This window comes from Podarcis melisellensis (assembly GCF_964234715.1).
Source record: "Podarcis melisellensis genome assembly, chromosome: 2".
Lineage (NCBI taxonomy): Eukaryota > Metazoa > Chordata > Lepidosauria > Squamata > Lacertidae > Podarcis > Podarcis melisellensis.
This window is the reverse complement of record NC_138529.1, coordinates 48,968,797-48,996,018: the sequence shown is the minus strand read 5'-3', so window position 1 is coordinate 48,996,018 and position 27,222 is coordinate 48,968,797. Positions and strand designations below refer to the sequence as shown.

At 45.7% G+C, this 27,222-nt stretch overlaps 1 protein-coding gene across 1 annotated transcript in view; it reads left to right on the top strand.

Annotated features, from left to right (window-relative positions):
* PPARGC1B (PPARG coactivator 1 beta) overlaps positions 1–27,222 on the top strand; it is a 101,718-nt gene that overhangs the window by 70,445 nt on the left and 4,051 nt on the right. The window contains exons 2-11 of the mRNA XM_081899126.1: positions 3,097–3,270; positions 11,511–11,723; positions 15,441–15,557; positions 18,727–19,885; positions 20,984–21,020; positions 21,712–21,776; positions 22,329–23,094; positions 23,999–24,068; positions 24,675–24,796; positions 25,559–25,713. Coding sequence (XP_081755252.1) covers positions 3,097–3,270; positions 11,511–11,723; positions 15,441–15,557; positions 18,727–19,885; positions 20,984–21,020; positions 21,712–21,776; positions 22,329–23,094; positions 23,999–24,068; positions 24,675–24,796; positions 25,559–25,713 — 2,878 coding nt within the window. The remainder of the gene's footprint in view (positions 1–3,096; positions 3,271–11,510; positions 11,724–15,440; positions 15,558–18,726; positions 19,886–20,983; positions 21,021–21,711; positions 21,777–22,328; positions 23,095–23,998; positions 24,069–24,674; positions 24,797–25,558; positions 25,714–27,222) is intronic.

Sequence of the window (27,222 nt, the reverse complement as noted above, 5' to 3'; positions counted from 1 at the left end):
TGGAGTCTAGCTGGTGAACTGAGGAACTCTGGATTCAAATCTCCACTCAGCCATGAGAGTGTTACTCAGTTTTAACATTCCTCACAAGGTTGACTTGAAGATTGCAAGAGATGATAGTGCCATGTATGCTGGCCTGAATGTCTTGGAGGAAGAGCAGCATTCAAATATGAACAATAAAATCACATGTCACTGAAACAAATTGGAGTCATAACGTTGGCAAAATTCTCACACATCAGATAGAGTTTCTTCCCTACACTGAGCATGGTATAGATGTCAGTAGTGCCTGATGGCACAATTTTGCAGAAACCTTTGCTTGAGCTAGGGATGGGCCCATATGTCAATTTCAGGTTTCTCATTTTTCCAATCTTATGTTTTGTTCCCCACATTTGTACATCAGTTTGTGATGATGGTGATTTTTAAAAAGGTTTCCTGAAGATTCACCAGCATTTCTGTGCAAATTTCTCCTAGTAGACACATTTTTGTAAGTGGTTTTGCCTAAGAGACAATTTTTTTGCAAAGGAATTTTCCTAATACAATGGATTCCCCCCCCCCACACACACACACACCTGCCATCACCACCCATGTCAGTTCTACTAATATATACATTTTTGTACATGTTACCTGGCTGCAGAACTGCACTGGAAAATTCGGTGAGTGCAGATTTTCGAGGATAACTGTGCTTCTGTCTTGTGTACTGCTTTGGGGAAGTGCAAAGTAGGGAGGTTCACCTTTCAGCCCAGACAGAGCCTACCTTCTCCCTCATCCATCCCTAATCTGAGCAGGCCTTGTCTTCTGTATCACAGTCCTCCCCCTCTCCCGCCTTTGTGCATCGTGGACCTTTGAAAGCCGCATCCCCCAGCATATCTGTGACCTTTGGTAGGCTTAGCAGTAATGGTGCAGTGCAGCATTACTGTGTCCTTCTCGGTCACTCGCTTTCGCCGACCGTGTTGGGAGTTTAATGCAATTGCGTATGCCTTGAGAATGTGGTGGAAATGGGGCCGGGTCTCAGCTGCTCTGTGTGATTGACTGGATATTTTTAGCTCAGTTCTTAGAGCTTAGATTGCCTTACATGCGCCAGCCATTGATTCTGCTCTATTATACTCTCGTTTTGGCTGGGCTTGAGGAGCAGGGGAAGAATACAATGGATTGTTAGAGCTGTTATTGAATTGGTGTCTGGAGAAACTTGTTTCTATAAGGAGAGATTGCCACGGGTATGAGGAAATATTGAAGCTCCAAGGCCTGCTTGCCACTGCCAAGAGCGTGGCGGAGCTAAGTTTAGCTGATGAATGGAGCTGGGGCTGGAAGGCCTAGGAAAGAAAGGGGAGGTCAGGGGTGGTCAGGACCCAGAATGCCCAGTAGGCCAAAAGTGCCACCTTCAGATGCACACAGGCCTCTGTTGCAGAGCCTTACCTGATTCGTGACTGTCTGGTGTACCCTATAAGCCTCTTCCTTTCCTTCCTAATTGCTGGCTATAAGGGCACTAGTATAAGCCCTGGATGTCCGCATTACGTCACTAAAGGCTGGAGTAGCTTAAGTGTCCCTTAAGAAGCCATGCAGCTGCTCTGGTGGTGTACGGGGGCGTCTCTGTGTGTCTGACTGTCTGTCTTGCCTGAGGAGATCACCAGTGGTTGAACTGGTCTTCTGCTATTTTTATACCTCTCCTTAGCTGTTTTTATTATAATTTGTACACCACCTTGAGATGGATGTGGAAGGCTAGCAGTGGATCATGGTGATGATCCATGAGCAAGGGAACTGTCCCAAGAAAAGTTGAAAACGTCTGATTCCTCTGAACTTGAAAAACAAAACCCCAAAAAGCACCACAAGCACATCTTTGTAATTATACAGGAAACGGGCATTATTCATTTTGAAAGATTGTCCCTCGAAATGCAGCCATTTAATCTGAGTGATCTGCTGGTAGGTGGGTGGGTGTTTTCCTGTTCCTTTGAACAGAGACAGACTTGAAAGATGCATATTGTCAGTCACCCACCAGTAACCTCCTCCTCCTTTTTTGCCATGGGGAAACAAAGCAACTGGGCTGTCCTCCAGGGGGCTTGGCCTCTCGCACACTAGAAGGTAGTGGGAGTGATATTTCCAAGAGCACAGAAATGTTAATCTTAGAATCTGCATAATAGGATATTATCATGTTGATACTAGAAATACAAAACCCAAGCATTTCTTGCGAAAGCTGGCCAAGGTTGCAGCATCATTCCCAAATGGAAATACTAGATGTTGAGCGTGGAGAAAGTGCTCTGTTTTGCTTTATCCTTCAGTTTCTTTTGAATGGCATTGATGCACATATTCAAAGTCGTCAAAAATAATAATAATCACAATCAGGTACAAGTTGTCACTTCTAATTTAAGAAGGGGAATGAGAAGAATAGACCTAAATTCTGATCTTGCAGACAAGCCAGTAAGACATAATTATAATTCACCAGCAGGTAATAATGTGGAAAAGAAAAATAATCTCGGGATTTTTAGTTTTAATACATTGGAGGAGGGGCAGGAAATGCCTCATTTTACAGCATTCATGTCCTTTAGTACATGCTTGCTTTAGAGGCACAACTCTTATTACACACTGCTCTGTTGTATTTTCCCAGTCATTTTATGTATTTATTTAAAACATTTCTGTATCCCCTTTCATCAGTAATACCAGGTCAGGTCAGAATAAGAGCCACTGGGAGTCATTTAGAACTATATCTGCCATCTTTAATTTGCTTTTTTTGGTTTCAATGTGGTTATTTTATAAAATTTTGTTTTGTTGTAAAAGGAATTCTTTTGAAGAACAGGCTAAAAATACCTCGGTAAATAAACAAATGTGGAACTGTTGCCTTTTTGGAGCTTGAAGGCTTTCTACAGGTGGCAGCCTGCCTTCAAGTGCTTTTAAATCCTCTTTGTTTTAGGAAGGTTTGGACTTTGGTTTCTTAGCTCAACGTTAGTGTGGCTTTTTATTGTGTAACATTTGGACACCCCTTAAAGACACCAGTGATCTGATCTACACCTTGTGAAGGCCTGTGTGATTATATTTGACCTCATTTGGTTTCCCCGAGGATTGGCAAGCCAGCTAAGCTCACCATCCTTTTCTCTTTTACATCCACAGTATGAAGTGTCTGGTGAGGAACACCTCTACTCTGATTTCCCAGAGATAGATTTGTCCCAGTTGGATGCCGGTGACTTTGACTCAGCCAGTTGCTTCAATGAGCTGCAGTGGTGTTGCGAGCACTCTGAAACAGAGTCCAGCCAGTACAGTACAGATGACTCCGAGCTTTTTCAGGTACACTTCGCCGTGGGATTCTCTGTGTCACTGTGGGAAATTTACTCTGGGTCACAACTTCCCAACTGTGCATGTATCTTCCCCCAACGATAATACTGTCATTGGCAATATGTTGGTTCTGGGAGCCCACTGCAGAGAAGAAACACATTTCTAGAGGAAATAAGTGCATGCTATGGCCATTATTCTTCATGAGGAGGAGAACAGTGAAGGAATCCATGTAGCACATGTGGATTGTGCTGGAATGATCCATAGGTAGGAGGGAAGAATGTAGTTTTCTGTTTACAGGCCTTCTGACAAAACATGTCAGCAGCAGACAGTGTGGTGGGATGGAGGCCCTTACCTGACCTCTTGGCAGGTGAGTCGCTGCTGCTTACTTGGAGAGGGAAGGACAAGGAAGGGCAATACCATGCAAATGCACTGGGAGGAGTTTCAAATTGAACTCCACTGGTGTTTTTGCAGCTCACCACCGCTGTGCCCCAAGCCCCACCACAACATCAGTTTGTTTCCTTCATGATTCTGTGAAGGAAGAACACATAGAAATCTGGCCTTCATTTGTCCAAGGAAAGGTGAAGGGTGATCTCTTGTTATTCTAAGGTGGCCTTCTTCATCCTTGGGTCCCCAAATATTGTTGGACCACATCTCCCATCATTTGTGACCATTGGATAAACTGGCTGGGGATAATGGGAGTTGTAGCCCAGCAACATCTAGGGATGCATGTCTGAACAGTTCAGATCTAAAGTACCAATATATGGCCTGCTACCTGCAAGAGCAGTTGTTTTGGGCTACAGTTGGGATTTGCGGCTTCTTCCTTTGGCTTCCTGTGCAAAGTGCAGCCAGGAACATATGAAGCCACCTTATGCTGAAGGCCAAATTAGATAATACGTTAGGGCTGCACTCTTATATCCATTTACCTGAGAGTAAGCTCCATTGAATTACACAGAATTTAATTCAGGCAGAGTAGAAATGTGTAGGACCACAAAGTAAATGTGTGGTCACAATTGCACATCTTTCAACTTTTTTAAAATAAAAAAAATAGGACCTGTGGGAGCCTTAGCCTAGATCAGGACTCTGGTACAGTGGAGGGGAACTAATCCTTTTCCCACCCCAGCACAGTTTTGCTGATAAAATAATTCATCCCAAACTGTGATTTGCTCCAAGAAGAGATTTGGGGGCCACTCCCTATATAATAAATAGGTTTTTTTGTTGTTATTTGTTATTTTGTACCCCCTTTGCACGGCGCCCTGTACGGGGGAACCACCCTAAATCCAGCGCTGATAATAGCGAGGGGTGGTGGGATGGAGAAAAATTGCAAGAGTTAACACCCTCATGTCTTTCAGTTCTAATTGGAATTGGGGGCTCCTGTAGCTGTTTCTTTCTTTTTCACATTTTTCTTCTTAAAATGAAAGATATGTAAATGGCAACCACACACTGAAGGCTTCAAGTTTGGCCCTCCATCCTATCAGTGGCTGAATAGTATCTCCCCTGACTAACAGCCACTCTCCAGAGTTTCAGCTGATGCTCTTTTTCAGCCTCAGCGCTTAGAGTCTCTAACTAGAGATACTGAAAATTGAACGTGGGACTGTGTTATTCTGCACAGGAAACATGTGGTCCGCCACAGAACGTACAAAACTAATATAGCAACTATCTCAAAGTGAAGAAGCTACACTACATCAATAATCCTTGCAGACAATCACACGCACACCAATAATCTCCTTTGCCTGCCCCTGCCTACCTGGTGCTTTGCCCCTTACGGCAGATGCAACACAGGCCCAGGATGTTCCGTATCCTGCCAGCACTCACCTGTTAATTCCTCCACACAGAGGAGGCTCATTTCCCCCCTATTCTGGAACAGCTTGATGAAAGCTGAGGAAAGGTGTCTGTGGGTGAGGAGGGGGGTCCACACTATTAATATCTCTTCTGCAGATGATTAGTGCTCCATTAATTTGCGCTTGGTTTCTAAATGGAGCAAGTGTAGTAAAGCTAATGAGGAGGCAGAAGAGCAGGCGAAGGCTGCCGAGCCCATCCTCCTGTGATCTATTATTAAAAGGAAATTACAGGATGGTGCCTTGTGCCATCCAGCCTGATTTCCAAACCTGACGGATTGTTCAGCAGTGGGTGGGAGGGAGGCAGCAAGCCAGGGAGGGGGGTGGCGATGGGAGGGGAAAGCTCATAGGAAGCAGCACACAAAGTGACGTGGCCCTGGAATGTTAATTTTCCAGCGCACAGAAAGCTTCCCTTTTATCTGACTCTCCAGCTTCGGCGTCACCTCTGCATCTCTCTGTGCACATGGATATTTTTAGCTGAGGCTCCCTCTCAGTGTGTTGCTCGTGCTCTCTAAATATATGTGGTCCCATTATACCAATCGGCGAGCTGAGACGCGCTGCAGGTGGATGGAGCCGTGAGCCCGCGAGGAAGATTAAAGGCGCACAGATTACCTGCGGGTGACACAGCTCCCTTGGTGCACCCCACACCGCCTCCCCCTCCTTGCTCTTGGCTTCCCACAAAATACACACCATCTCCCAACAGGGCACAAGGTATTCATGGTGGTGTTTCCATGATCAGGATATGTTGTGAACAGTTCTTGGCTTCAGTTCTCCCCCTGTTAATTTAGGAAGACAGGAAGCTGCCTTGGGGCGGATCAGACCATTGCCCTACCTAGTTCAGTATGGCCTACACTGACCGGTAGGTAGCACCTCTTCAACATTTCGGACAGGGAGTCTTTCCCAGCCTTACCTGGAGATGTCAGGGATTGAAGTTGCAGCTTTCTGCTTACAAGACAGATGCTCTACCACTAACCCTTCCCATTGTGTTCACATGCACACGATATGCCTGCTCTTGCCTTTTATGTCGAATGCCAGTAGCATTTCCAAGAGTCCAGAGCTAGTTCATACAATGGTGCCTCACCCGCCACCCCTGCTCCCTTCTTAACCCCAGCATAGCCTTCCAGGTAACCTTTGCTTCCTCCGAAGGCTGAGCAACAAAGGAGCTTGGTTCCATTTCTGCATCCTGCCATGCAGACTGGTCTGGCTGCTCCAGGCTCTGTCGGCTGGCCCAGCACCATCCCCACTGACTGACTCAGCAGGAACCAGGATGTTGGGAGAGTCCTGCACATTATGCAAAAAGCTAATATTATTGCCGTTTAGTTCCTGTAATAAAAGAATAGTTCATCATTTTATACACTCGATTCCCATGATGATCTTTGGCCGGGGTGGAGGGTTGGAGGATGTCTGAAGAGGTTCTTTGAAGTGCCTCGCCAGAGTAATTGAGAAAGGAAATCAAGGAGGCAGGAGGAGTGAGGAGCGAACAGTGTGGGGTATGAGTTTATACCTGGCCTGATGTAGTATCAGCTATTTGGCAGGAAAAAACCATTCTCCTGTTTCCTCTCCTCCATTAAATACCTGCTGCTTCAGGGGGGAGTTTGTTTGCTGTATATGAAGAAAAGGTGTTCTTTCTTCTTTTCTTTTCTTTTCCTTTTGTCTTTAGCATAAGGTTGATTTTGGATTCCAGGTTACAACTGCCTGCCAGCTCGCATTTTGTAGTGGAATTATCCACTCATGATGAACTTTTAAAGAATTCCTTCCCCACAGTGACACCTTCACATGCCAGCTTTACACTGTTCTTGCAAAAGGTCGAGAGTGACTGACAGGCCGTCATTGCGGGATACATATTTTCCACTGAACTTCCTGAGGAAAAGATAAACAGAGCTGAAAAGTAAAAGGCAGGTCTTTTAGGAATGAGCGGAGCCTGATGAAACGTACCCTGCTGATGTCCTCCTGCCTGCAGAAGTATCTCACCAATGCTGGAAGGAAAATAAATTTGTTGGGACAACACAGCCCCCTTTGCTGCCCTTCCTTCTGAGTGCTGCTGTTTCCGCCATAGTTTCTCGTGGTGCTGACATGAATATTTGGGGTTAATGGTGGCTGTAGTCAAATCCAAATAAGCACATACACACAGTCAGTGGGGATTCTTCATTTCTTCAAAGTTAGGCACATCTCTTTGTTTCCGAGATCCAATTTAAATGTTCATGCAAATGCCTGGTGCAGAACTCCGTCATGAGAATGCAGATGGGGGGGGGGGGAGTTAGGAAACAAGCAGTACCAGCATAAGAGGCAACAAAGGAGTGTGGGAGACTGTGCCACATGACCCCAGTAAAGCCTGAATTGTCTCCAATTCCCCATGCCTGCTTCTATTCAAGATAGACTGGCATTCCTAGGTGATTGCAGCTGGCTCTGGCTCAGCACCTCCCTGTTCTGGAATGCCCCCTTTGGGGGCCTTGGTTGACACTGGAGTGTGTAGGGATCCTGCTGGCAGCACCTGCGCCCTCCCACATCTTTGGCAGGTAAAACAGGTGGCTCTCCGGTGTCCCTCCACAGGCGAAAGCTGGCAGGGCTGGACAAAGGAGCACCTCCATCCAATCCGCACACTAGTACACAGCTCTCAACAAAGGGGGTTTGCATTGCACCCTTAGCCAATAAGGCATCAGGGCAAGGTTCTCAATAAGATGTCAGTAAGAGTCGGACATGACTAAACAACAACAACAAAGTCTAATGAAATTCAACAGCCAGGCTTGGGCACCTTACCTTTTGCGCCACCAATCCGCAGTTTTCACTGTGAGCCTGGCAGAGTGAGCACTGTGCTTCAAATGTACCCTCTAAGCTGCAGCACCAGCTGACTCCAGGGGCCAATCCCTGTCCACCAAGCCCTAGCTTTAGAGCTGGCACCTATGTTTTGAGTATCCCATCTCTAGCATGAGGACACTTTCTAAGTGCTGTTAAAATTTCTGGGGGGCAGGTTGGAAGGAGGGAGCTTTCTTCCACCCCAGCCTCCAAAATTTGTCTCTTCCTTCAGGCCCTTACAACCCTGCCCTGCTCCCTCCCCTGTTTTCTGCTGTGGAAATAGACACCTTTTTTATTTGGGCTTCACTTGCTTTGCAGTGACAGGCAGCTCCTGTAGGTCCCAGGATCCCGTATACTGGAACTTGGACCTTGCCAAGTCCTGACACTTTGAGACTCATAGTATGCATTGTCTTTATCAAGCTGTTGTTCTAGAAAGGAAGGAAGGAAAGAACTTTGTTTTTGAAACGTGTTCCTTCTTTCTTTCTTTCTTTTCAGCAACTCTTGATAACCTCAGGTACAGAGAAGTGATACAATGCTCCATTATGTTGGAAGGAATGCTAAAGCAAATCATAACATGGAAATTGTCAAGAGCAAAATGCTGCATGACTGTCTTTCAGTTAACATTTGGAGTCCTGCAGTCTCAGACCTGATTTTTGCAAAGTTTAAACATATTGGCTGTGACAGGTCAGAATCAAAGAACTGTAAAATAACTTCATGGCAAATTCAGCTTGGGAAATTAGGAATAGCAGCAAAACGTTTGTTATTCAAAACATCTGGTTGTTAAAATCCACTGGCTCACCCTCCCCTGAACCATTTAGCTATAATCTGAACTCAACAGCGTTCTTTTTCATCTACTCTTTGGATTTCCAGGAATGATTCCAGTGTTCATCATACTCAGATATCTGCAACTGTGCAGTTTAGGGAACTGCTTGATTTGAGTACATAAAATGTGCAGTGCAAGATTACATGGCCCTGTATACTGTCATGTTCCAAATGAATCATCCTGAAAATAACCACTAGGAAAACTGGCACCCTCAGCCGGTTTTCCTAGCGGTTGCCAGTGATGTCCAATAGCTTTCGGGCCACTGCATCACCTCTGCTGGAGTCGTCAGAGGTGATTTGCTAAACCATGCCTTAAACTGTACAGGCACTTTGCTGGTTCTACCTCATTGCAGCATAGAGTCAATTCTAGACCTCAAGGATTGATCTGCAAGATGTGGTGGGGTGTGGCAAAGTGCATGGAGAAACACGTTTTAAAACAGAGGGTTAGATTCCATTATCATCTGCTAACTTCCAGTTCTAAGATTGTAATTGCACCAAGGGTTGTATTCATCATATGGCTAAGGGGATCCTTTCATCAGCAGAAGCATTTCTGCTTGTCCGACAGAGCAGCCTCCCCTCCCCTCTCCTTCTCCCCACATTCTGTTCTGGCTGTTTCCCTGACCCTGTGGAGCAAATTTGGGTAGAGGACACAGGGGGAAGAAAGAGGGGAAGTCCCGTTGCACTAGGGGTAATCTCTGCCCTGGCTTCCACTAGCGCAACAAATTAGTTGACTGTGACCCCAAGCTTCTCACAGATGCAGGATGGATTAGAGTTTTCCCCATAGGCTCTGTCAGCTCATGCTCCACCCTCTATTGAGCTATTTCTTCATTGGACACTCAAATTCACCAATTCCATCATTCATTGGTATGGAGCCAAGCCAAAGTAAGGCCAGTTACTACAACCTTTACAGCGTGATTGTGACCGGGAAGGCAAATCACGTGGGAAGCCGCTTCTGTGATAAACCTGTGTGCTTCAGGCTGATTGTAAACATACCAGTAAAACCCAGTAAGACAGTGGGGACAACCCAGCTGAAGTTAAGCAATTTTAAAGCCCCACTGATTGAAGGGACAGAGTTTTGAGCATGTGCATATAATTCTTTCATTGAAATCAAGATTTTACAATACCTGCCTGTGGTTGGATCGTGTCCACTGATTCCAACTGAGTGCTTCAGTTGCCTGTGATTTTTATTGCTAAAAGATAACTTTGTCATCAGGTGCAAAATATCTTATAGATATGGATATAAACTGGGCGGAAAAGCTGGATGTAAGTTGTTGGGTTTTTCCCTATCAAATTTAGTACAGAGAAGAGGGGAATAGGTATGCATGTGCAGTCTGTGTGAAGTTTGTACCCTTCAGCCTCAGACCCAGCAGCTAATGGAGGGGCAAATTTTAATCTGAGATCAAAGCTGTACAGTATGGTCCTACGCGTATTTACCGTACTTAGAACTGAATCCCATTGAGTTGAATGGGGTTTAGCCTTTGCAAGTGTGCTAGTTGATCAATTCTCTCATTAAACTTACAGCCTTCCTTTAGTGTGCCATTTGTATCGGTTGAAACATTTCTAAGGCTGCAATCCTAGGCATACCTTCTTGAAAGTAAGTCTTACTGAACTCAATGGGACTTGCTTCCAAGGAAACCTCCGCAGAATTGGGATGCAAAGTAGGCCAGAAACAACAAAGATGGGAAATGTCTGCAGGAAAATCAGGGAATCCTCACTGACATCTGTTATTTTAAGATAGGGATTTGTAGTTTATTTTTTTTTCTTTTAAGAACAATGTGCATCAGCGGTAAGTCAGACAGCAAAATCCTTCCAACATAAACCCTTTTCGGAAGCAGAAATATAGCTAGAGATAAGATCTTCAGCTCTTGCAGAAATAAAGCTCACCTCCAAATCAAATCATATCTCAACAAACCTAGGTGAATGCTGTTAAAAAATAAAACCTTTAATGGTGGAAATTATATTCATGGATGGGTTACACTGTTAAAGGCTTCTCAGAACTTTCCTTGCCTGCTTTCACAGGGAGGGAGGGAGGGAGGGAGGGAGGGAGGGAGGGAGGGAGGAAAGAAAGAAAGAAAGAAAGAAAGAAAGAAAGAAAGAAAGAAAGAAAGAAAGAAAGAAAGAAAGAAAGAAAGAAAGAAAGAAAGAAAGAAAACTGTAGCAGAGGGATTACATATGGATGCTATATGATGATGTACAAATGGAAGTGTGTTATTACATTTTGGATTCTAATAAACTCCATGTGGGTTCTATCCAATTAAAGGATGCTCAGAATAGAAAAATTCAAGTTGGTGGGTGAAAGTCAGTCATGTCCATGATCTGCTCTGAGTGGGACTAGCGTTGGATACAACCCTATGTATCTTAGGGTTCATAGATTGTTTTTGCAATACAGTGGTACCTCAGTTTACGAACTTAATCCGTTCCGGAAGTCTGTTCTTAAACGGAAACCATTCTTAAACCGAGGCGCGCTTTCCCTAATGAGGCCTCCTGCCGCCGCTGCCCTTCCACCGTTTGGATTCTGTTCTTAGACCGAGGTAAAGTTCGCAAACCGGGACCCTACTTCCGATTTTGCAGAGTTTGTAAACCGAATAGTTAATAAACAGGGCTGTTCTTAAACCGAGGTACCACTGTATAGCGATATATTCAGCCTCAGTGGTTTCATCTGCATGGTGTTTCCTGTGCTTTAATGTGATGTGATTTGAGTTGTTCTCATGTAGGAGGCATTTTGATTGGGTAACATCCTCTCTCTCTCTCTCTCTTTCTCTCTTTCTCTCTCTTTCTCATTCTTCTGACTCCTCCCACCAGATTATTGACAGCGAGAATGAAGCGCTGCTGGCGGCTCTCACCGAGACACTGGATGACATCCAGGGAGACGACATGGGCCTGGCCGCCTTCAGACCTATGGACGAGGGGGACATGCCCAACAGCGGCTGCACGTCACTCACCCCCTCTCCCAAACCTGCCGCCCCTCTCCCGAGGGGGCCTCCTCTGGCCCCAGAGGTTGATGAGCTGTCTCTAGTAAGAACCCACTTCCTACTGTTTAAGGTGGATTTGGATGCGCCTCTGATAAGCCGGCTGCATGGGTATGATAGGAAGCAAAGGTCTGAATTTTTTCATTATAGGCTTACAATTATAACAATACAAAAAGCATATACCTGTTATTGTATACGTATACATGTGCTGCACCATTGCTCTCACTCCATTGCCATCCTGATGGGGGAAAGGGTGTGACTGTTGCGGGGAAGGGGAATCGAGTGCGGGTCAGGCGTGTGAATGGCATCAGATGCATTCCAGAGCCGCAATCATCTTTAAACAAGCCCCACTCCAGTGGTGCCTCATTGTCTGCTGTTTCTTTCTCTTTTTTGATATATCTCATTTCCCAACATTCCCCCCCTCCCCGTTCCTCCTCGCCCACTCCCACCCTCCACTCTCTGTGCCGCCAAGTCTCCAAGTGCCGATCCCTCGCATGATCAGAGGCGTGAGAAAAGCTCCCTCCCCGCTATGAGGTTGGCTAGTGCCGCTGATCTGCTGTATCCCCTTATGGTCAGGGCTGAATAATGTATCTGCACCACCTTGCTGAAGCTTAGGCAGGTCTGGGTCTTGTCAGTGCCTGCGGGGGGGGGGGGAGACACACAAAGACAACACTCCGTGGCTGGGTTGCCCTGTGTTCCGTAATAGAAGAACACGAGAAAATGAGCAAATAAATTAGTATTTATTTGCTTTAAAAACCAAGAAACAGTATTGTGCATCATGGTATCCTGAATAAACTTATGGAAAAGAAATCTCTGCATGTATAGCAAATTGAAAGCTTAGCCCAGGTTTTCCAAATAAATAACTGAAAACCCGGAGTCTATGACCACTATGCATTATGCAAATCAAGCAGACTGCGTATTTTTCCTTTGGCGTAATTTTCTTCTGCTTTGGCTAGGAACTAGGACTACCACCACCCCTACCCAGCCAACAACCAGAAGTTTAGTTACTTCCCACACTTTTGAGATTTCATCTGGTATTGCCCACACGCTTTCAAGAACCCGAAGCTTGCCTTTACACTGCAGAGGTTCTCTGGAAAGCCAAATTCTGTGCCTAGAACCGTATTCCAGCCGCTGCCCTGCTCTCTGCTCCCTTGAGGATAGACAGAAGTGAAGAATGCACAACGCCCTTTCTGTGACTCCTGGATTTTGGGGGCTTGATGAAGCTTGAAGTTCTAGCTATTCTGAGTTCTCTGTGGTTTCTCTCAGAGATCCCTTCTTAGCAAACTTGCAAGGAGTGCTAGAAGGGGAAGAGGGCACTGTGGATGGCGTCTTCACGGAGAACGTCACATTTTCAGAACCTGTTTTCACTTAGCACATGCCCAGACCTGGAGGCTAGAGAGCCTTCGACCCTCCACCCTTCTATTACTTGGCCATGCATTAAATCATCCTACAAGAGTGTTGGTTTTAGAGGCCTCTCTATGTTCCCACAGGCTCCTGCCTATCATTCTATATTCCCCCTCCTCTCCCTTCCCTTATCTGTCATTAATGAATGTCATGATTTCTAAAAGTGTTCTGGCGGCATCTAGTGGTGAAATGTATGGCATTTTCACTTCACACAAAAGTGTGCATGTGTGTGGGTGTATAATATTTATATATTTATAGATATATATATCACACAAATCCATATGTGTATATATAGGATGTATACGTTGCAAGGGAGAAGAAAATAAACTTTTCATTTATATATATTAGATGTATATATTATATCACACAGACATCAGAAATTTTCACTTAATATTGTGATGGAGAAAGCAGGCATTTGACCATGGGAACTGACTGATTGAATCTCCATCGTACGTTTAATTGTTAAAGAGCTTTTTTGAGTTTCCAGACTGCCTTTGAAGATTTCCCCCGACTGCCACGTTCCCACAAGAGTCAAATCTGGCATTAATGTTAATGGATCCCATGTTGCCTTCAGTGTGAGAGTGTGGAATATGATACCTCGCCTCCCCCCTTTTTTAAAAAAACAAAACTGAAATATTCTAACCATGTAATCAGGAACATTCGGGTCATGATACCAGATACCCCAAGATAATTTTTCAGTCTGCTGTTTTGCCCACAACTTCCTTGATGGGATTAAAATAGCACTTGTCCCAAAGTTCATATTTATAAAAAAAAAAATTTTTTTAAAGAACCTTGTAAATACTTGGCATTTGGACAGAATGTGCATCTTCAAAAGACTTGGCGAGCTGATCAATCAATCAATCAATTGAAGGCCATGTTGGAATGTTACATCCCACTGATTGATTTTCAGGCGCTGATGCACTTGCTTCCTTGGCACAAATTGGATGCCCATAAAAAATATATCACAAGTTAGGGTTTAAAGGGTGGGTGGGAATTAACCTCACTATCTAGAAGCCAGTTCAACAACACCCATAATTCTTCAAACTGCAAAGAGCTATCTCTCTCCCCCTCCAATTTTTCACTTAAAGGAGCCTGGAGTGGAGGTGCCTGAATCTCTGCTGCCAATATTCTTAAAGCACCATGAAGGCAGCATGCTTGCAGAATCCTGGACCTGCCTATTTTCACACACACACACACACACACACACACACGTCTTCCTCTGTACCTAGGGGGTTTCTGCCATCGAGGGACACTTACTCCACACATGGTGTCCTACCGTTTAATTATGGCAACAGAATGTTCATTTTGCACAATCAGACTTGATTTGATTATTCAGTGCTAAGACAGGTCTGGTCCTCCTTAGAGGAGGTGACAGAGGTAGCAGCAGTTGGCAGAGCAGCACCACACAACTGACTCCCTGACACTGAGCTAAGATGGAGAGGGGCGGGCAGGGCAGGCAGAGTTCAGCATGGTGTAGGCATGGTGGCTGGAGCATCAGATTGGCTCCCACCACTGCACCCACACCAGACTCAGCTCTCTGTGCCCTCCTCCCTCCCCCCCCCCCCATGGTAAGCAGCAGTGACATTAGTCATTGCCTGTGCCACCTTGCCAACCACTGCTGGTAGTAAGTGGCACACACCTTGGTTTCCCTGGAAGATACTCCAGAGATGTTAAGGAGGAGTACCCAGAGAAGGATTGTGAAATGTTTTGTATAACATGTGATGAGTATTGTTGATAAGCCATTGTCCCTCCCCTATGCAGTAACTTTTAATACCTGCAGCCAAAGAGCTCTCTAGAAAGATGTTTGGGGTTTTTTTGCAAAAAAAATTTGTTTTTTGTGCGGCTCTTTCTGGAATTCTTCATATGCTATATAATTGCTACATGAACAGCACCTCCATGTAAGAAAATGGCACAAAACCTGCAGGCAGATCCTCTTGTGTGATGGTCACGCTTGCAGCTTTTTCGCTGCATGCAGCTATGAATGAATTTTTGTCATCACCTTGATGAGCTTTAACAACAAGGCAGTGAGCCTCCATGGAGCTGGGTCTTGGTAAGTATCCAATGCTAGTTGGAACTGCAAGCCAGACCCAACTCAGGAGGCAGTAAATTTGGAAATGGTCTTTTCCAAGCCCCTGTTTGCTTTCAGTCTCAGCGTGTGTTGGAGCCTCCCCATGACCCTGATTCATGTGACTTCAAACATCTGTGGCTGCCATAACTCATGTTGTGGGGGGCGGGGGCTGAATCTCCACTCCAACTGCTTAGAGGAGAGCAGGAGGGTTGACCTGGGATAATTTAAGCAGACGTGGCTGTTCATTTATGTAGGAATTCCGACTCTTTCTTTCACCGCTTCCCTTTCCAGCTGAAGAAGTTGCTCCTTTCTCCGTCCAATGTGCCTCCAAGCTATGAGGTTCAGAGAGAGGGGAGCACATGGCGTCAAGGAACTCCCAAATCCAGACCCCAGCGACCCTGTACAAAGGTATTGTTTGCCTTAGCAACCCTAACCTTTGCCCTAAGATAGCACACCACACTATATTTACCCAAGATTAAATCCAAGTTGTACATTACAGCTCACCTCCCATTTTAAACAGAAGAAGTATGGTCTAGGAAGACCTAGTAAGCACTGGCACACTCCCATCAGTATTGTTAGAAGTGTTTTGTAAATTTTTATTTATTTGTTAAATGACTGCTGTCTTGCCTCTCCTCAAAACACTTGAGGTTGCTTGCAGTAACGGCTTAACTTCACCAATAAAACCAGAAAGTGGTGACAATGTTTTCACCAACAAAAAAAGTTGTAGCAGGCAAAAATAGTTTCCATGGCCACTCTTATCAGTGTAATCATGGTGATGTCTACTCAGAAAGTGGGATTTACTTCCAGATGAGTGTATATAGGACTGCAGCCTTAATCAGCTCACAACCTTTCCTGAATAAGCCCGGGGTTGGTTGTGTGCCAGGAGGTGAGCAGTGAGGTAGACAAGCAGGCCTTTTGTGCAACCAAGGTGCCACAGTCAAAAAGGCCCTCTTGTGCATGTTTGGCCGCAGTGCTTCAAGCACATCAGAGCCTCCGTCGATCATTTAATTGAGATGCATTCAGAAGTTGGGGCTTGAAAGCCCATGACATGCTGCCCAAAGTGAGGGTGGCATTGATTTCCCATTGAATGCATGTGGAACTTGGGCTGAGATGGCCGTGACCTATGTGTGTCATCAGAGCAGTTTGAACTAACGGCAGCTGTTGGGGCAGTGGCACCAGAGGGCCAGCAGGTGACTCAGTTGCATCTTACACTACCTGGAGCATCCAAGTGAGACATTGGAGTAGCCCTTCTTAGGGTGCATGATGGGACCCTGGCCTAGCTAAGCAAGACCTTTGCTTACTACTTTAAGCAAAAACAATGCATCTTGGTCATGTTGACTTAAATCTGGTTTTTTACTGTCACTGTTGTCCTTTAAAATTGAGGTGGTACCCTGGATCTTCAAATCTTTATTATTTAGCCAAAGGTCATCCATCGACAGGCCATCATGCATTTTTATGCAGTCCCTTGTGAACATACCAAATGTTAATCAAGGGGTGGTTTAAAAAAGCTTGCCCTAGTCTCACTCATAGAGATTTTATTTTTCTTTCTAAATTTATCAAGAGGCAAGGGATTTTTTTAAAAAAAACTTTTCGTTATTTATATCTCTCTGTGGGGATTTGAAGAAAGCAGCTAGGGTAGCTAGATGCAAAAGAAATCTGGGCTCCTGTGCCCTTTAATGGTGGTGTTGGAGAGGGAATTTCAGCCAGTGTAGTTTGTCGTGCACAGTTATGGATGTTGCAGGAGCCCTGTCCTCTCGCATCAGGCCACACTGTAGTAGTGTCCTAGCTACAGTGTCCAGGCAGACATGCTCCATAAACTGTGAGACCAGTACTGACAGGTGGAATCCACTGTATTGTACGGTTTGTCTACCCTTGAGGAATTTGGGTTGTGTAGCAGGAATAAAGAGCCATGAATACAGAAGCTGGCCATACCTGGATTAAAGGAGAGATGAGAGAGAGAAAACAGGACACTGGTAGTGATATCAGAGTGAGCCTTCTCAAAACAAGAAGACTTTCATCTGTGTGCCCTTTGGAGTGCGGTATACAAAGAGCCTCTTTATTTTCCCCAGATTCCCTTCGTCTTTAAATTTTGTCACAATGATCTTTCCCCTCTTCTCTCTCACTCTCATCCTTGACCCCAAATTAGAATGGAGCTTCCCAGCAGCTGACTGAATTGACTTTAGCTGGGCAAAGAGCTACACGTAAAGTTGCAGAACCAGTCCAGTCATTTAAACTAATCCCCTGAAATCCACACAAGATGCCATTAAAGATTTTCCACTTGGGTGATGGAAATTGTGCAGTGCATTAGGCAAGTGGATTTAGATTGCATGGGAAAGGCAGGGCTAAGTGGGGAGGGGGGGTGGAGTAAGAGAGAGACAGTGACCCTTCCATGCCAACTGGAAGAAAGGGGAGGCAAATCAATACTATTTGCCACATACAGCAGCTAGAAAGAAATTTGATGCAAGGGGTGTGAAGAATCCCTTTGATCTCTCTTGCTCTGTGTAGTTCTTGAAAGGAGCTGTTGAAAGTGTACATACATCCTCTCCTTTCTCATCTCTCCTGCCCAGTTCTTTAAACCCTGCATTAGCTTCCAGCAGCTTCCCCAAATCTTCATTTGATTTCTCCTACCCAGGGCATTCACTAAGGAACAAGGCTCTGCATCTCAACAGGTTACATCCCTCCTATTCTTCTGTTATACTTACACATACACAAACATAGGAGGAGAAGGATGGAATCAATTTAAACTTCCACCCAGCTTTTACTGTTTCTCTTCAAGTTGTGCACAGATGACTCTTATATGTGATTCTTAAAGAACGGGCATGTCGTCCCATTACTTCGCTTGTGTACATATGCCATAGGCTTTGTGCTGAGAGATAGCAGAGATCCATGCATAGGTAGATAAGTTTTCATCATCCATTTTCTTCTCTGATTCAGGCAGGGCAAGGGCCTACTTGACCATGGTGGTAACAAATGCTCCCCTCACTATTAGTGGTGTCAAAGGTATCATCTGATAAATCCCCACAGTATTTGCTCAGTCAGCTTAACAGGAATTGAAACACAGGGCAGAGTGAGGCTTGTATTAAGCATCAACCTTTACTGGAAAGTAGTATTGGTGCTTGCTACCAAAAAACTGACTGCTGAGGAAGAAGAAGAAGATGACAAATACAGTTTAGTGGCTTGGATGCAAGGCCCTTCATTTACTACCTTAGAATCTGACACGAAAAAGCCAGATTCTGCAAGTTCTCTGAAAGTAGATGAGAACAAATAAGTTGCACAAAGAGTACAAGTAGTTGCTTTATAAAATTAAATCAGACAGATCCTATAGGCATTAATGAAATGTAACTGATAAATTACCAGGGTAACCACAGAAGAGGCTGAATAGTTCTTCATATACAGTAGATTATTGATTCCATAAAATCTTCTGGGGTGTAAACATTTCTACAGAAATTTACTGCAGTTTCTTACTGTAACCACCAAACATGGAATGTGATGAGGAGATGAGGACTCTGTATATGATGTGGCTGGGAAGAAACTCATTCTTGGTTAGCCTAACTTCCTTTTCCCTCTGCTCTTGAAGGTGGACGGTGTCCGAGACCGAAAGCCGAGTTTTCTCCAGGCTCAGAGCCGGAGCTGCACCGAGCTTCATAAGCACCTCACCTCCATCACTGCCCACTGCCCACACACAAAGGACAACTGGCCACCGGATGAGTGCCACAGTGGCGGCACGGAGCCCCAGAGATACTGTGCCCACCATGGAGAGGACAGCGACTCTGGTGAAGAGTTGCTGCCCTGCGGCAACATGGCAGCGACTCCGCCATCTTCCTCCGAGGAAGGCACTGGAGAGAAGGAGCTGCACGCTACTGTGGAGCTCATCCGCTACATGCACACTTACTGCCTTCCCCCCAGAAAGCTGCCCCCCACAGACCTTGCCGATGCGAGACACCAGCATTTCCACAGCCCCTCCAAGAGGGCCAAGCCGGATTGCCCCCTGCAGCGGCCTCCGCTCTGCAGCAAGGACAGTTGCCCGCCCAGCTCTTGGCACCTCTCAGCGGGCTGCAAGCAGCCCAGAGCCCCCACAGCCAGTTTCTCTATCCTGAAGGAGCTGCTTGCCAGGGACCTCCCGTGTGATGTGAGCAAGCCATACCGGTTGGCCAAGCCTGCATACGCCTCCTTGACCAGGTTGCAGCCACCCAAGGCTCCGGGAGCTCCTCCGCCCGAGGCTGCTGGGGGATCCACAGAGGCGTGCAAGTCCGGGGGCAGAATGCCACCAGAGGTGAAAACGGAGCCCAGGCAGGGCCCCAAAGCGGAGCCCGAGGTCAAGGAAGAGACCGGCAGCCCTGCGGAGGAGGAGGAGGACTGTGCAAAGCGGCCCCAGCTGGCCTTTGGGAAGGCAGGCCGCAAGCAGGAGAGCTTTATTTATGCCGTGCGACGCTCCAAAAGACTCAACCCTGAGCTCAGTCTCTGGCTTTCATTCCTTGACGACTCTCCCCCTGATCCGGCCACACCCCCTCAAAACAAAGTGGCCTCCCCAGGACTGTCCCTGTGCTCCTCCACTCTGCAGAACTTTGACAGGGAAGCACCAGCAGCAGAGGTCGAAGTGAGCGGTGCAGGAGAGGCAGAGGACAGGTATCAGAGTCTCCCGATGGAGCTGCAAACCCCCTCACCAGAGAGCTCCGGGGAGAGCGAAGCATGTGAGATCAGCGAGAGCCAGTGCTGCGCCCTTTTGCATCAGACAGGTACCCTAAGTAAGAGTCTGGACGTATGGGGAACATGGGAAGGGACATAGGAAGCTGCCTTATACTGAGCCAGACCAATGGGCCATGCAGCTCAGGGTTGTCCACAGGGTCTGGCAGTGGCTCTCCAGGTCTTTCCCAGGCCTGCTTGGAGATACTGTGGGTTGGCTCCTTCTGCAAGCAAGGGACATGCTCTTCGGTTGAGCTCTGGCCCTTCTTGTAAGGGAAGGCCCGTGCTTTGAGTCAAACACAGGGAACATATCCTGTAAAAGCTCATTGAGCACGGAGAGGATGGATTGTGGCAAAGGAGGAATTCAGTACAGTAGACGCTCGGGATGCAAACGTGATCCGTGCGGGATGCACGTTTGCAACCCACAGCATTCCGGAATCCGGGTTTCAGCAGGTCCGTAACCTGAAAAAACACAACCTGAAACGTCTGTAACCCGAGGTATGACTGTACTGGCAAAGTTTGATGGGAATATCTTTAGAAGTTACACACACTCTGTGGAGGGACTCAGACTGTCAGGGCTGCAGAGGACACTAGAACTCTGAGCTTCCAGCTTCTTACAACCCAGGTGACTAAGGAGCAAACCAGGCGTGGTGTGAGAAACCCAGGATCAGACCCTTAGTGTCTCTCCTTTACATCTTAAAACAACAGTAGAGAGTCCTGAACTGGATCAGAGCTTCAGTATTGGGCGGGGGGGGGGGGAGAATCCTTTTCCCTGTGGCAATTCTCTAATTTAAGTCTTTCCTCCTCCCCCCTCCAACGGCTGCTATTGATTATTGAGGGCAGGGGTTAAAGGCAGGCATTACAGGCCTCTCTCTTTTCCCCAATAGCAGCTTGTGGGGAGGGCAGATTTAAATCAGGGAAACTGCACAAGCAGGTAGGACTAATTCCTGCTCTCCCAGCCCTGCAACCCTGATCCAATTATCTCCCTGCTGCCTTTTAAGTGTTAAAACAAAAAAGATGTCAGATTCAGAAGATCCAATCTTGCTTTGTTTGGTCTTAATCTGCTTTCTCATGAGCAACCTAGTCCAGTTCAAAGGCACGGATGTGGCTCACTGAGTCATTCTGCTTTTTCCTGTTTGTTTTTCTTTCAGAAGCACCAAGGTGTCTGTCGCTGCCCTTGGCAACAACGTAAGTGAAATACCAAAAATACATATTATTAGTGGAGGAGGATAGCCTCAGGTGTCAGGAACCTGGCACATGGCTGTCTCAGAACTTTGCTGCCCTTCTTCTTCTTTGGCGATCACTCGTAGCCGAGTAAGATGGTCTTCCATAAACATAGTTTTAACAATGAGTCCGTAAGTGACTGTGGAGGCCAATTCTGGATCCACACGCCCTTCCACAGTGGGGACATTGGTTTCCGGGCGGGAGTTGATCACGGTGTGGGTTTGCCAAGCATGCCTTCCTCTTAGCATGTTTCTCCCTTGTGCCCTAATGCATGCATGAAAATATAACATAATTGTGTGCAAATAAGTCCACAAATGGTATTTGCCCATATACACTTTTTACTAGCATATGCTGGTCATTTGTGACAATGTAGTAGCCTATAAGGGTGGTCATGGAGAGCAGTTTCCTTCTAGCTTGCAAAACTTTCACTTCATAGTTACCTGGAACTATTCCCTGCTCTCTGGTCCTTACCAGTTGCATGGCCATTTAGAAACCTGTTGACATGGCAACTGACCCTTAAAAGTTTGGCCAGAGTCACTTTATCTTTACAGCTTCCTTGTTTCTGGTTTAGTATGCGAATTGTGATGTCTCCATCTTTAACATATACCTTATCTCTTCCATGACCTCTACACTCTCCTTTTCTCCTCCTCTTTAGAGAACCAACATTTGGAAAGCGCAATTTCGAGCAAGTTCTGACCGTAGAGCTGTGTGGCACTGCAGGTAAGGGTGGAATTTACTTTAAGAGTCTGCCACATCCTGCAAAATGTGAAGAGAAGGTGGGCCAGTGCCAAGGACCTCATGGTCAGCTAGTGACTTCAGGATGTTAATTCTGCATAAAGCCATTGACTTGAAGGAAAGGGACCCCCTTCATCTGAAATGGCAGCTATCTAACATAAGTGCCTGTGTCCTCACCAACTCCTTGAGAACTGCTGTTGCCATTTCCCCAAGAGAAGAAGCTAGCTGTAAACAGAAGTGCAGCTGGCCCAGAATCAATTATGCAGCAGGGTTTCCCAAACTTGGGTCTCCAGCTGGTTTTGGATTATAATTCCCATCATCCTGGATCACTTGTACTGCTAGCTAGGGTTGATGGGAGTTGTAGTCCAGCAACAGCTGGAGACCCAAGTTTGGGAAACTCTGGTTTGACAGATGTGGTGGTGTACAATGAGGGAACAAGTCTAACTCCCCTTGTCAAGGCAGCTTTCTTGTTTGTTTTAACTTTCATGCTTCTGTACTGAAAGACCTTTATCCTTTTGCTTCCTTGGGGGAGATAAGGTCTCACACCACCAACTACTCCACCATACAAGCCTTCAGAGGAGGACCTGTATAAGCCAGACATTCACCAGAGGCCAGCCAAGGAGACTGCCATCATCACCAGCTCTGAGCCACAGCCAATGATGGGGGACAGGGCAGCCTCCGGGAAGAAGCAGAAGAAGCACCCGGTGCGGACAGAGCTGTACGCACACCTGAGTCGGTCCACCCCCCACCTGCCCCACCCCGAGCCACATGGGGTGCTGAAGCGCCCTTTCTCACGCTCTTTTGGCGACCACGACTATTGCCAGGTCTTGAAGCCCGAGGCCTCGCTCCAGAGGAAGGTGCTGAAATCCTGGGAGCCCCTGAGCCATGTGGAAAACAAACACAAGCGGAGAGCCCCTGATGTGCACTACCAGCATGAGAGTCAGGAGGGCGTCAATGGGACCTCAGTGAAGGAGGGAAGCCAGCAGCTGAGGGACCAGGAGATCAGGGCCAGCTTGACAAAACACTTTGGCCTCTTGGACAGTGCCCTCGATGCCGGGGAGACGGCCTTCTGCAAGACGCCTGAATATGACACCGTCTTTGAGGACAGCTGCAGTGAGATTGGTTCCCCGTTGGAGGAAGAGGAGGAGGAAGAGGAGGAGGAGGAAGAGTGCTGCACAAGTCCATTGGAATCCAAGATGTGCCCCTACAAGAACCCTCTTTCCAGGGCCAGTTTGCACTATTGCTCCCGAAGCAGGTCTGATTCTGAGTCTTCGTGCTGCAGGTCCAGGTCTCCAGCAAGCAGGTGGGCTTCTCTGCACATTTGTGAGTTCACAGGGTCTTTGGCGAAAGGGCTCAGAGAGACCAGTAGTGAGCAAAATTGTAGTGGGTTGCATTGGCTGGTCTTTACCGGCTCCCTCACAAAGGTAGCTACTGCTTTACAGGTGGCCCTCTGGCAGAGGTGCTGACTTTTTGCTTACCGGCATGTTTATCCAGGAGGTGCCATGCACATCCATGCTGCTTTATAGATAATACGATTACTCTGAAAGAGACTGGGTTGGGTGGGTCCAGAGATCCCTGTGAGTGAGGTTTCACTCACAGGACCTCTCACTTACAGAAGTAGCAGAAGCAATTTTTGCCAGTTCTCCTCTGCATCCCCTGAATATCTGTTTTGGAAAGTTGGAGGACCCTCGGGAACCGCCTGGGCAGTGGCAGAAGAGACTGGAGGGAGCAATCTCCTTCCCCCTTCCATTAGTTGTATGCTCCACTAGATTGCCAGCCCCTTGTGTGAATGTCTCAAGCCTTTCCCTTTGCAGAAGAAATACTCTTGATAAACGGTGAAAAAGAGGGAAGAAGCATCCAGGTGGGCAGAAATAAGTTTTAAGACCTGTTGCATCAGAATTGGAAGCCAAAGATTCAAATTGGTTGTACCTAAGCACGAAGAAGAATTTTGAAACATATTAGGCTCTGCAAATTAATTTCTGTCCACCCTTTCCGCCCTGTATCCGATGCCTTGCCGTTTCTCCTTTTTATGCTGGATGCTGGCATTTGTCTTTGAAAGCCTGCTGTTGCAAACACAGCATTCTTTGTGCTGTGAGCCTGTCCCTGCATGCAACAAGTGTGCCTCTACTTCCTTGTGATTTCTAGTGCTCAGACCAGCCAGAGTCCATTCAGGACTAAATTCATGTGCCTTCTTGTTTATCAAACAGATACGAAAATGGCAAGCAGTGTCAAGATGGAACTGTTGGACCGATGGAGAAGAGGAGAGAAAAAGCCATTGTAAGTGACCTGTTTGCTATGTGGGGGCTTCTGTAATAAATCAAGTGGGAATTGTGCGGTTTCCAACCAGATCGGTTGACTCCCTCTTTGGAAAATTCATCTGAATTTAGGGACAAAGCAATTTTGGTTTGACTCCCACTCCAAGTAGGAGTGGCACAGTACATGTTGCAGTATCTCTTGGCCCAACACTAGTTTAAGATGATGAATTAGAAAGAAATAAAGTAAACATAACTGGCAACAAATTCAGTTCTTGACCCAGGAGAAACTTGGTGCCGAATTCATCAGCAGGCACTTACAGAGAGCAGTGGGAATTGTGATTCCATGGCAACTTTATAATGAAGCTGAAATGGGGTAAAGCTGCAGCTTTTGAAAGGGAGACATAAAATAAGATGATAAAGGGTGCACCATAGGCAAGCTAGCCGTGAAACGCTAGCAGGCAGCTACTCCTCAAAGAGCTGTTTCAGCAGATAGAATTTGTGCATTTGTTACACAACATCATGCTGCCTTGTTGTTAAAGCAGGTTGGGGGATAGGAAGAGTTCAGTCGGAAGAAGAAGAAAGAGTTGTATCAGGACAGGCCTAAGCAATTATTCTCATCCCTGAACAGGGAGAAGGCCGCGTAGTGTACATCAGAAACCTTGCCAGCAGTATGAGCTCCACTGAACTGAAGAAGCGCTTTGAGGTGTTCGGAGAGATTGTTGAGTGTTGCGTTTTGACCAGGAATAAAAGGTGGGTCAAAGCTATGCTTCCCCCTCCCTCGCTGATAGAACCAGCAGGACCTTTTGGAGATCTGAGCACCAGGAACCTAGCCTGTCTATCCTGCATGACATGAGAGGCAGGACTTCGGTCTTATTTGGGGATTGAAAGCTGGAGAGTGGTTTTTGTGGGGACGACTCTGGAGATGTCTGTTCTTTGGGAAAGTGTCTGCTGCTGTGGTACAATGGTGATCTGAAGAGATGCTGCTTCACAGGATTTTAAAGAGACATAATGCTTTCTCCAGTGTTATTTCATGGGACTGTTGCCCTTTGAAATTCTTTTTGTTCTAGGGATCTGCTTGATTATAAAATAACGAGTCTCCCTTTCTCCTAAATAAAGAGAGATGTGGAGACCTATGTAATATATTTGAACTCGAGGGTTGTTAGGTTCTAATGACGTACAAAGTGTGGCATGCAAGGAGAACTAGAGGGTGGTATTCAGCTAAGCCTTACTCAGAGTAAATCTGTTGAAACTATTGGACCTCACTTAGTCATGTCCATTCATTTCAATGAGGCCAGTGTAGGCAGAGAGACTGGTGTGGTGTAGTGGGCAGAGCACCTGGCTTCTAATCCCTGGCTAACCACGAAGGCTCACTGGGATGACCACTACCTTCCAGCTCCATCTACCTTCTTTGAGGAGAAAAGGATGTGTCCTTTGGAGGTTTACAAAAAACGTAACACAAATAAATGGCAGTAAATTGTTGCCTATGCTTAAGTTCTCCATTTTGTTTCTCAGGGGAGATAAATATGGCTTCATCACGTATCGGTGTTCAGAACATGCCGCCTTATCCTTGAAGAATGGTGCCTCGCTAAGGAAAAGAAATGAGCCCTTGTTCCAGCTGAGCTACGGTGGCTTTGGGCACTTCTTCTGGACCAGATACACCGACTTGGGTAAGCCACTCCCATGTCACTCCAAAGCGGTCCACGTCCTCCTCCATCCCTTGTTTGGGTGGTGATGATTTCTTTGCTGCGCTGTCTTCCATTGTGTTTGTTATCATTTGTACATAATGCTCATTGACGGTCCAACAAATTCACTTCTATTTATTATCATTGATGGTTTGTTTAAGCTATTAGGGGGATACCTTGAGTTATTACAGAGTTGATTGGATCAACTACACACAAACATTTGATAGAGCTTCAGCTTGCTCACTTTCTCTGGCTTGTCACTATTTTGTTGTAGTGGTTTATATTCCAGTTTATAGGCCTTTTTATTTTACTGGAAGGGCCTCCAAGGCAGTATACAGCAGCTATATAATACAATAAAAGTATTTTATGGTTGTATGAAAAGGCAAACCAACAAACCAACCCCAAACACATCTCAGATTAAGAATATAATAGGGAAAATAAAAAGTACCGCAATATTTAGAACCTACCTTATTTGTATTGACAAACACACCAAAACCGGCTAGGAGAACTGATGTCTTGCATTATTATAGACACTGTAAAATGTTACTCAAAATATTGGAAAAAGCATTCAAATCCTAGGAAAAAGAAGGGAAGGGACTGTGAGGGTCACGTAATCTAACCCCCTGCAATGCAGGAATCTTTTGCCCATGACCCTGAGATTATGCTCCTGCTCCAACTGAGCTAACAGAATGGGAGGCAAAAATGTATTGAATTTGCAGTAATAACTAAGCTTACAAGCTATTTAACAATGAAAGAATGTAGGCTGAAACCTAACAGAACTGGAGCTTATTCATTGACTAATGGAATGGTAGAGTGCATTCATCAGGCAATCGTAGGTCCTTATACAATGTGTTATTTTAGGATTAGGAAAGACTGTATTTAATACAATAGCACAATTATATACTGAAATATATATTGTGTATGTATTTCTTATTTATCTTAATATATGCTATGAAGCTGAACCTTGTATGGCATTTTACTTTTTTAAAAAATACTATTTTTCTAAAAAGAACACAATAAATAAACAGTGACAAAAACAAAAGTTTCAGCAGCACAAGAATGAATTGCAAAACACAATCAGCAGGAATAAATCAGGAATCGAATCTCCTATTCCTCACTTGTATTTTAAAAAAAGTATTTTTGAAAAGTTTTTTTTTTTAAAATAAATACACATTTTGGTGTTTTGCTGAGCTGGGAATTGTAACCTGTAGGATAATTGAACTACAGTCCACGTTATTATTCCAGAAGGTGTGTATTTGACTAACCCACTTAAAAATGTGGGCCAAAGGGAATTCTCCTTCCTCCTTAGTTCCTGTTGTGTAGTAATTATGTAATTCTTCCACACCAAATATCTGAGGAATGCTAATATTAAAAAAAAAAAAAACAAGAGAGAGAGAATGCATAGTATGGCTCTTCTCTGCCTCTTTTGGGGGGTGCTTAACAGGTTTTGCTTTTTCCTTTGACCAACATGTGTACTTCTTCTCTCCTGGCATC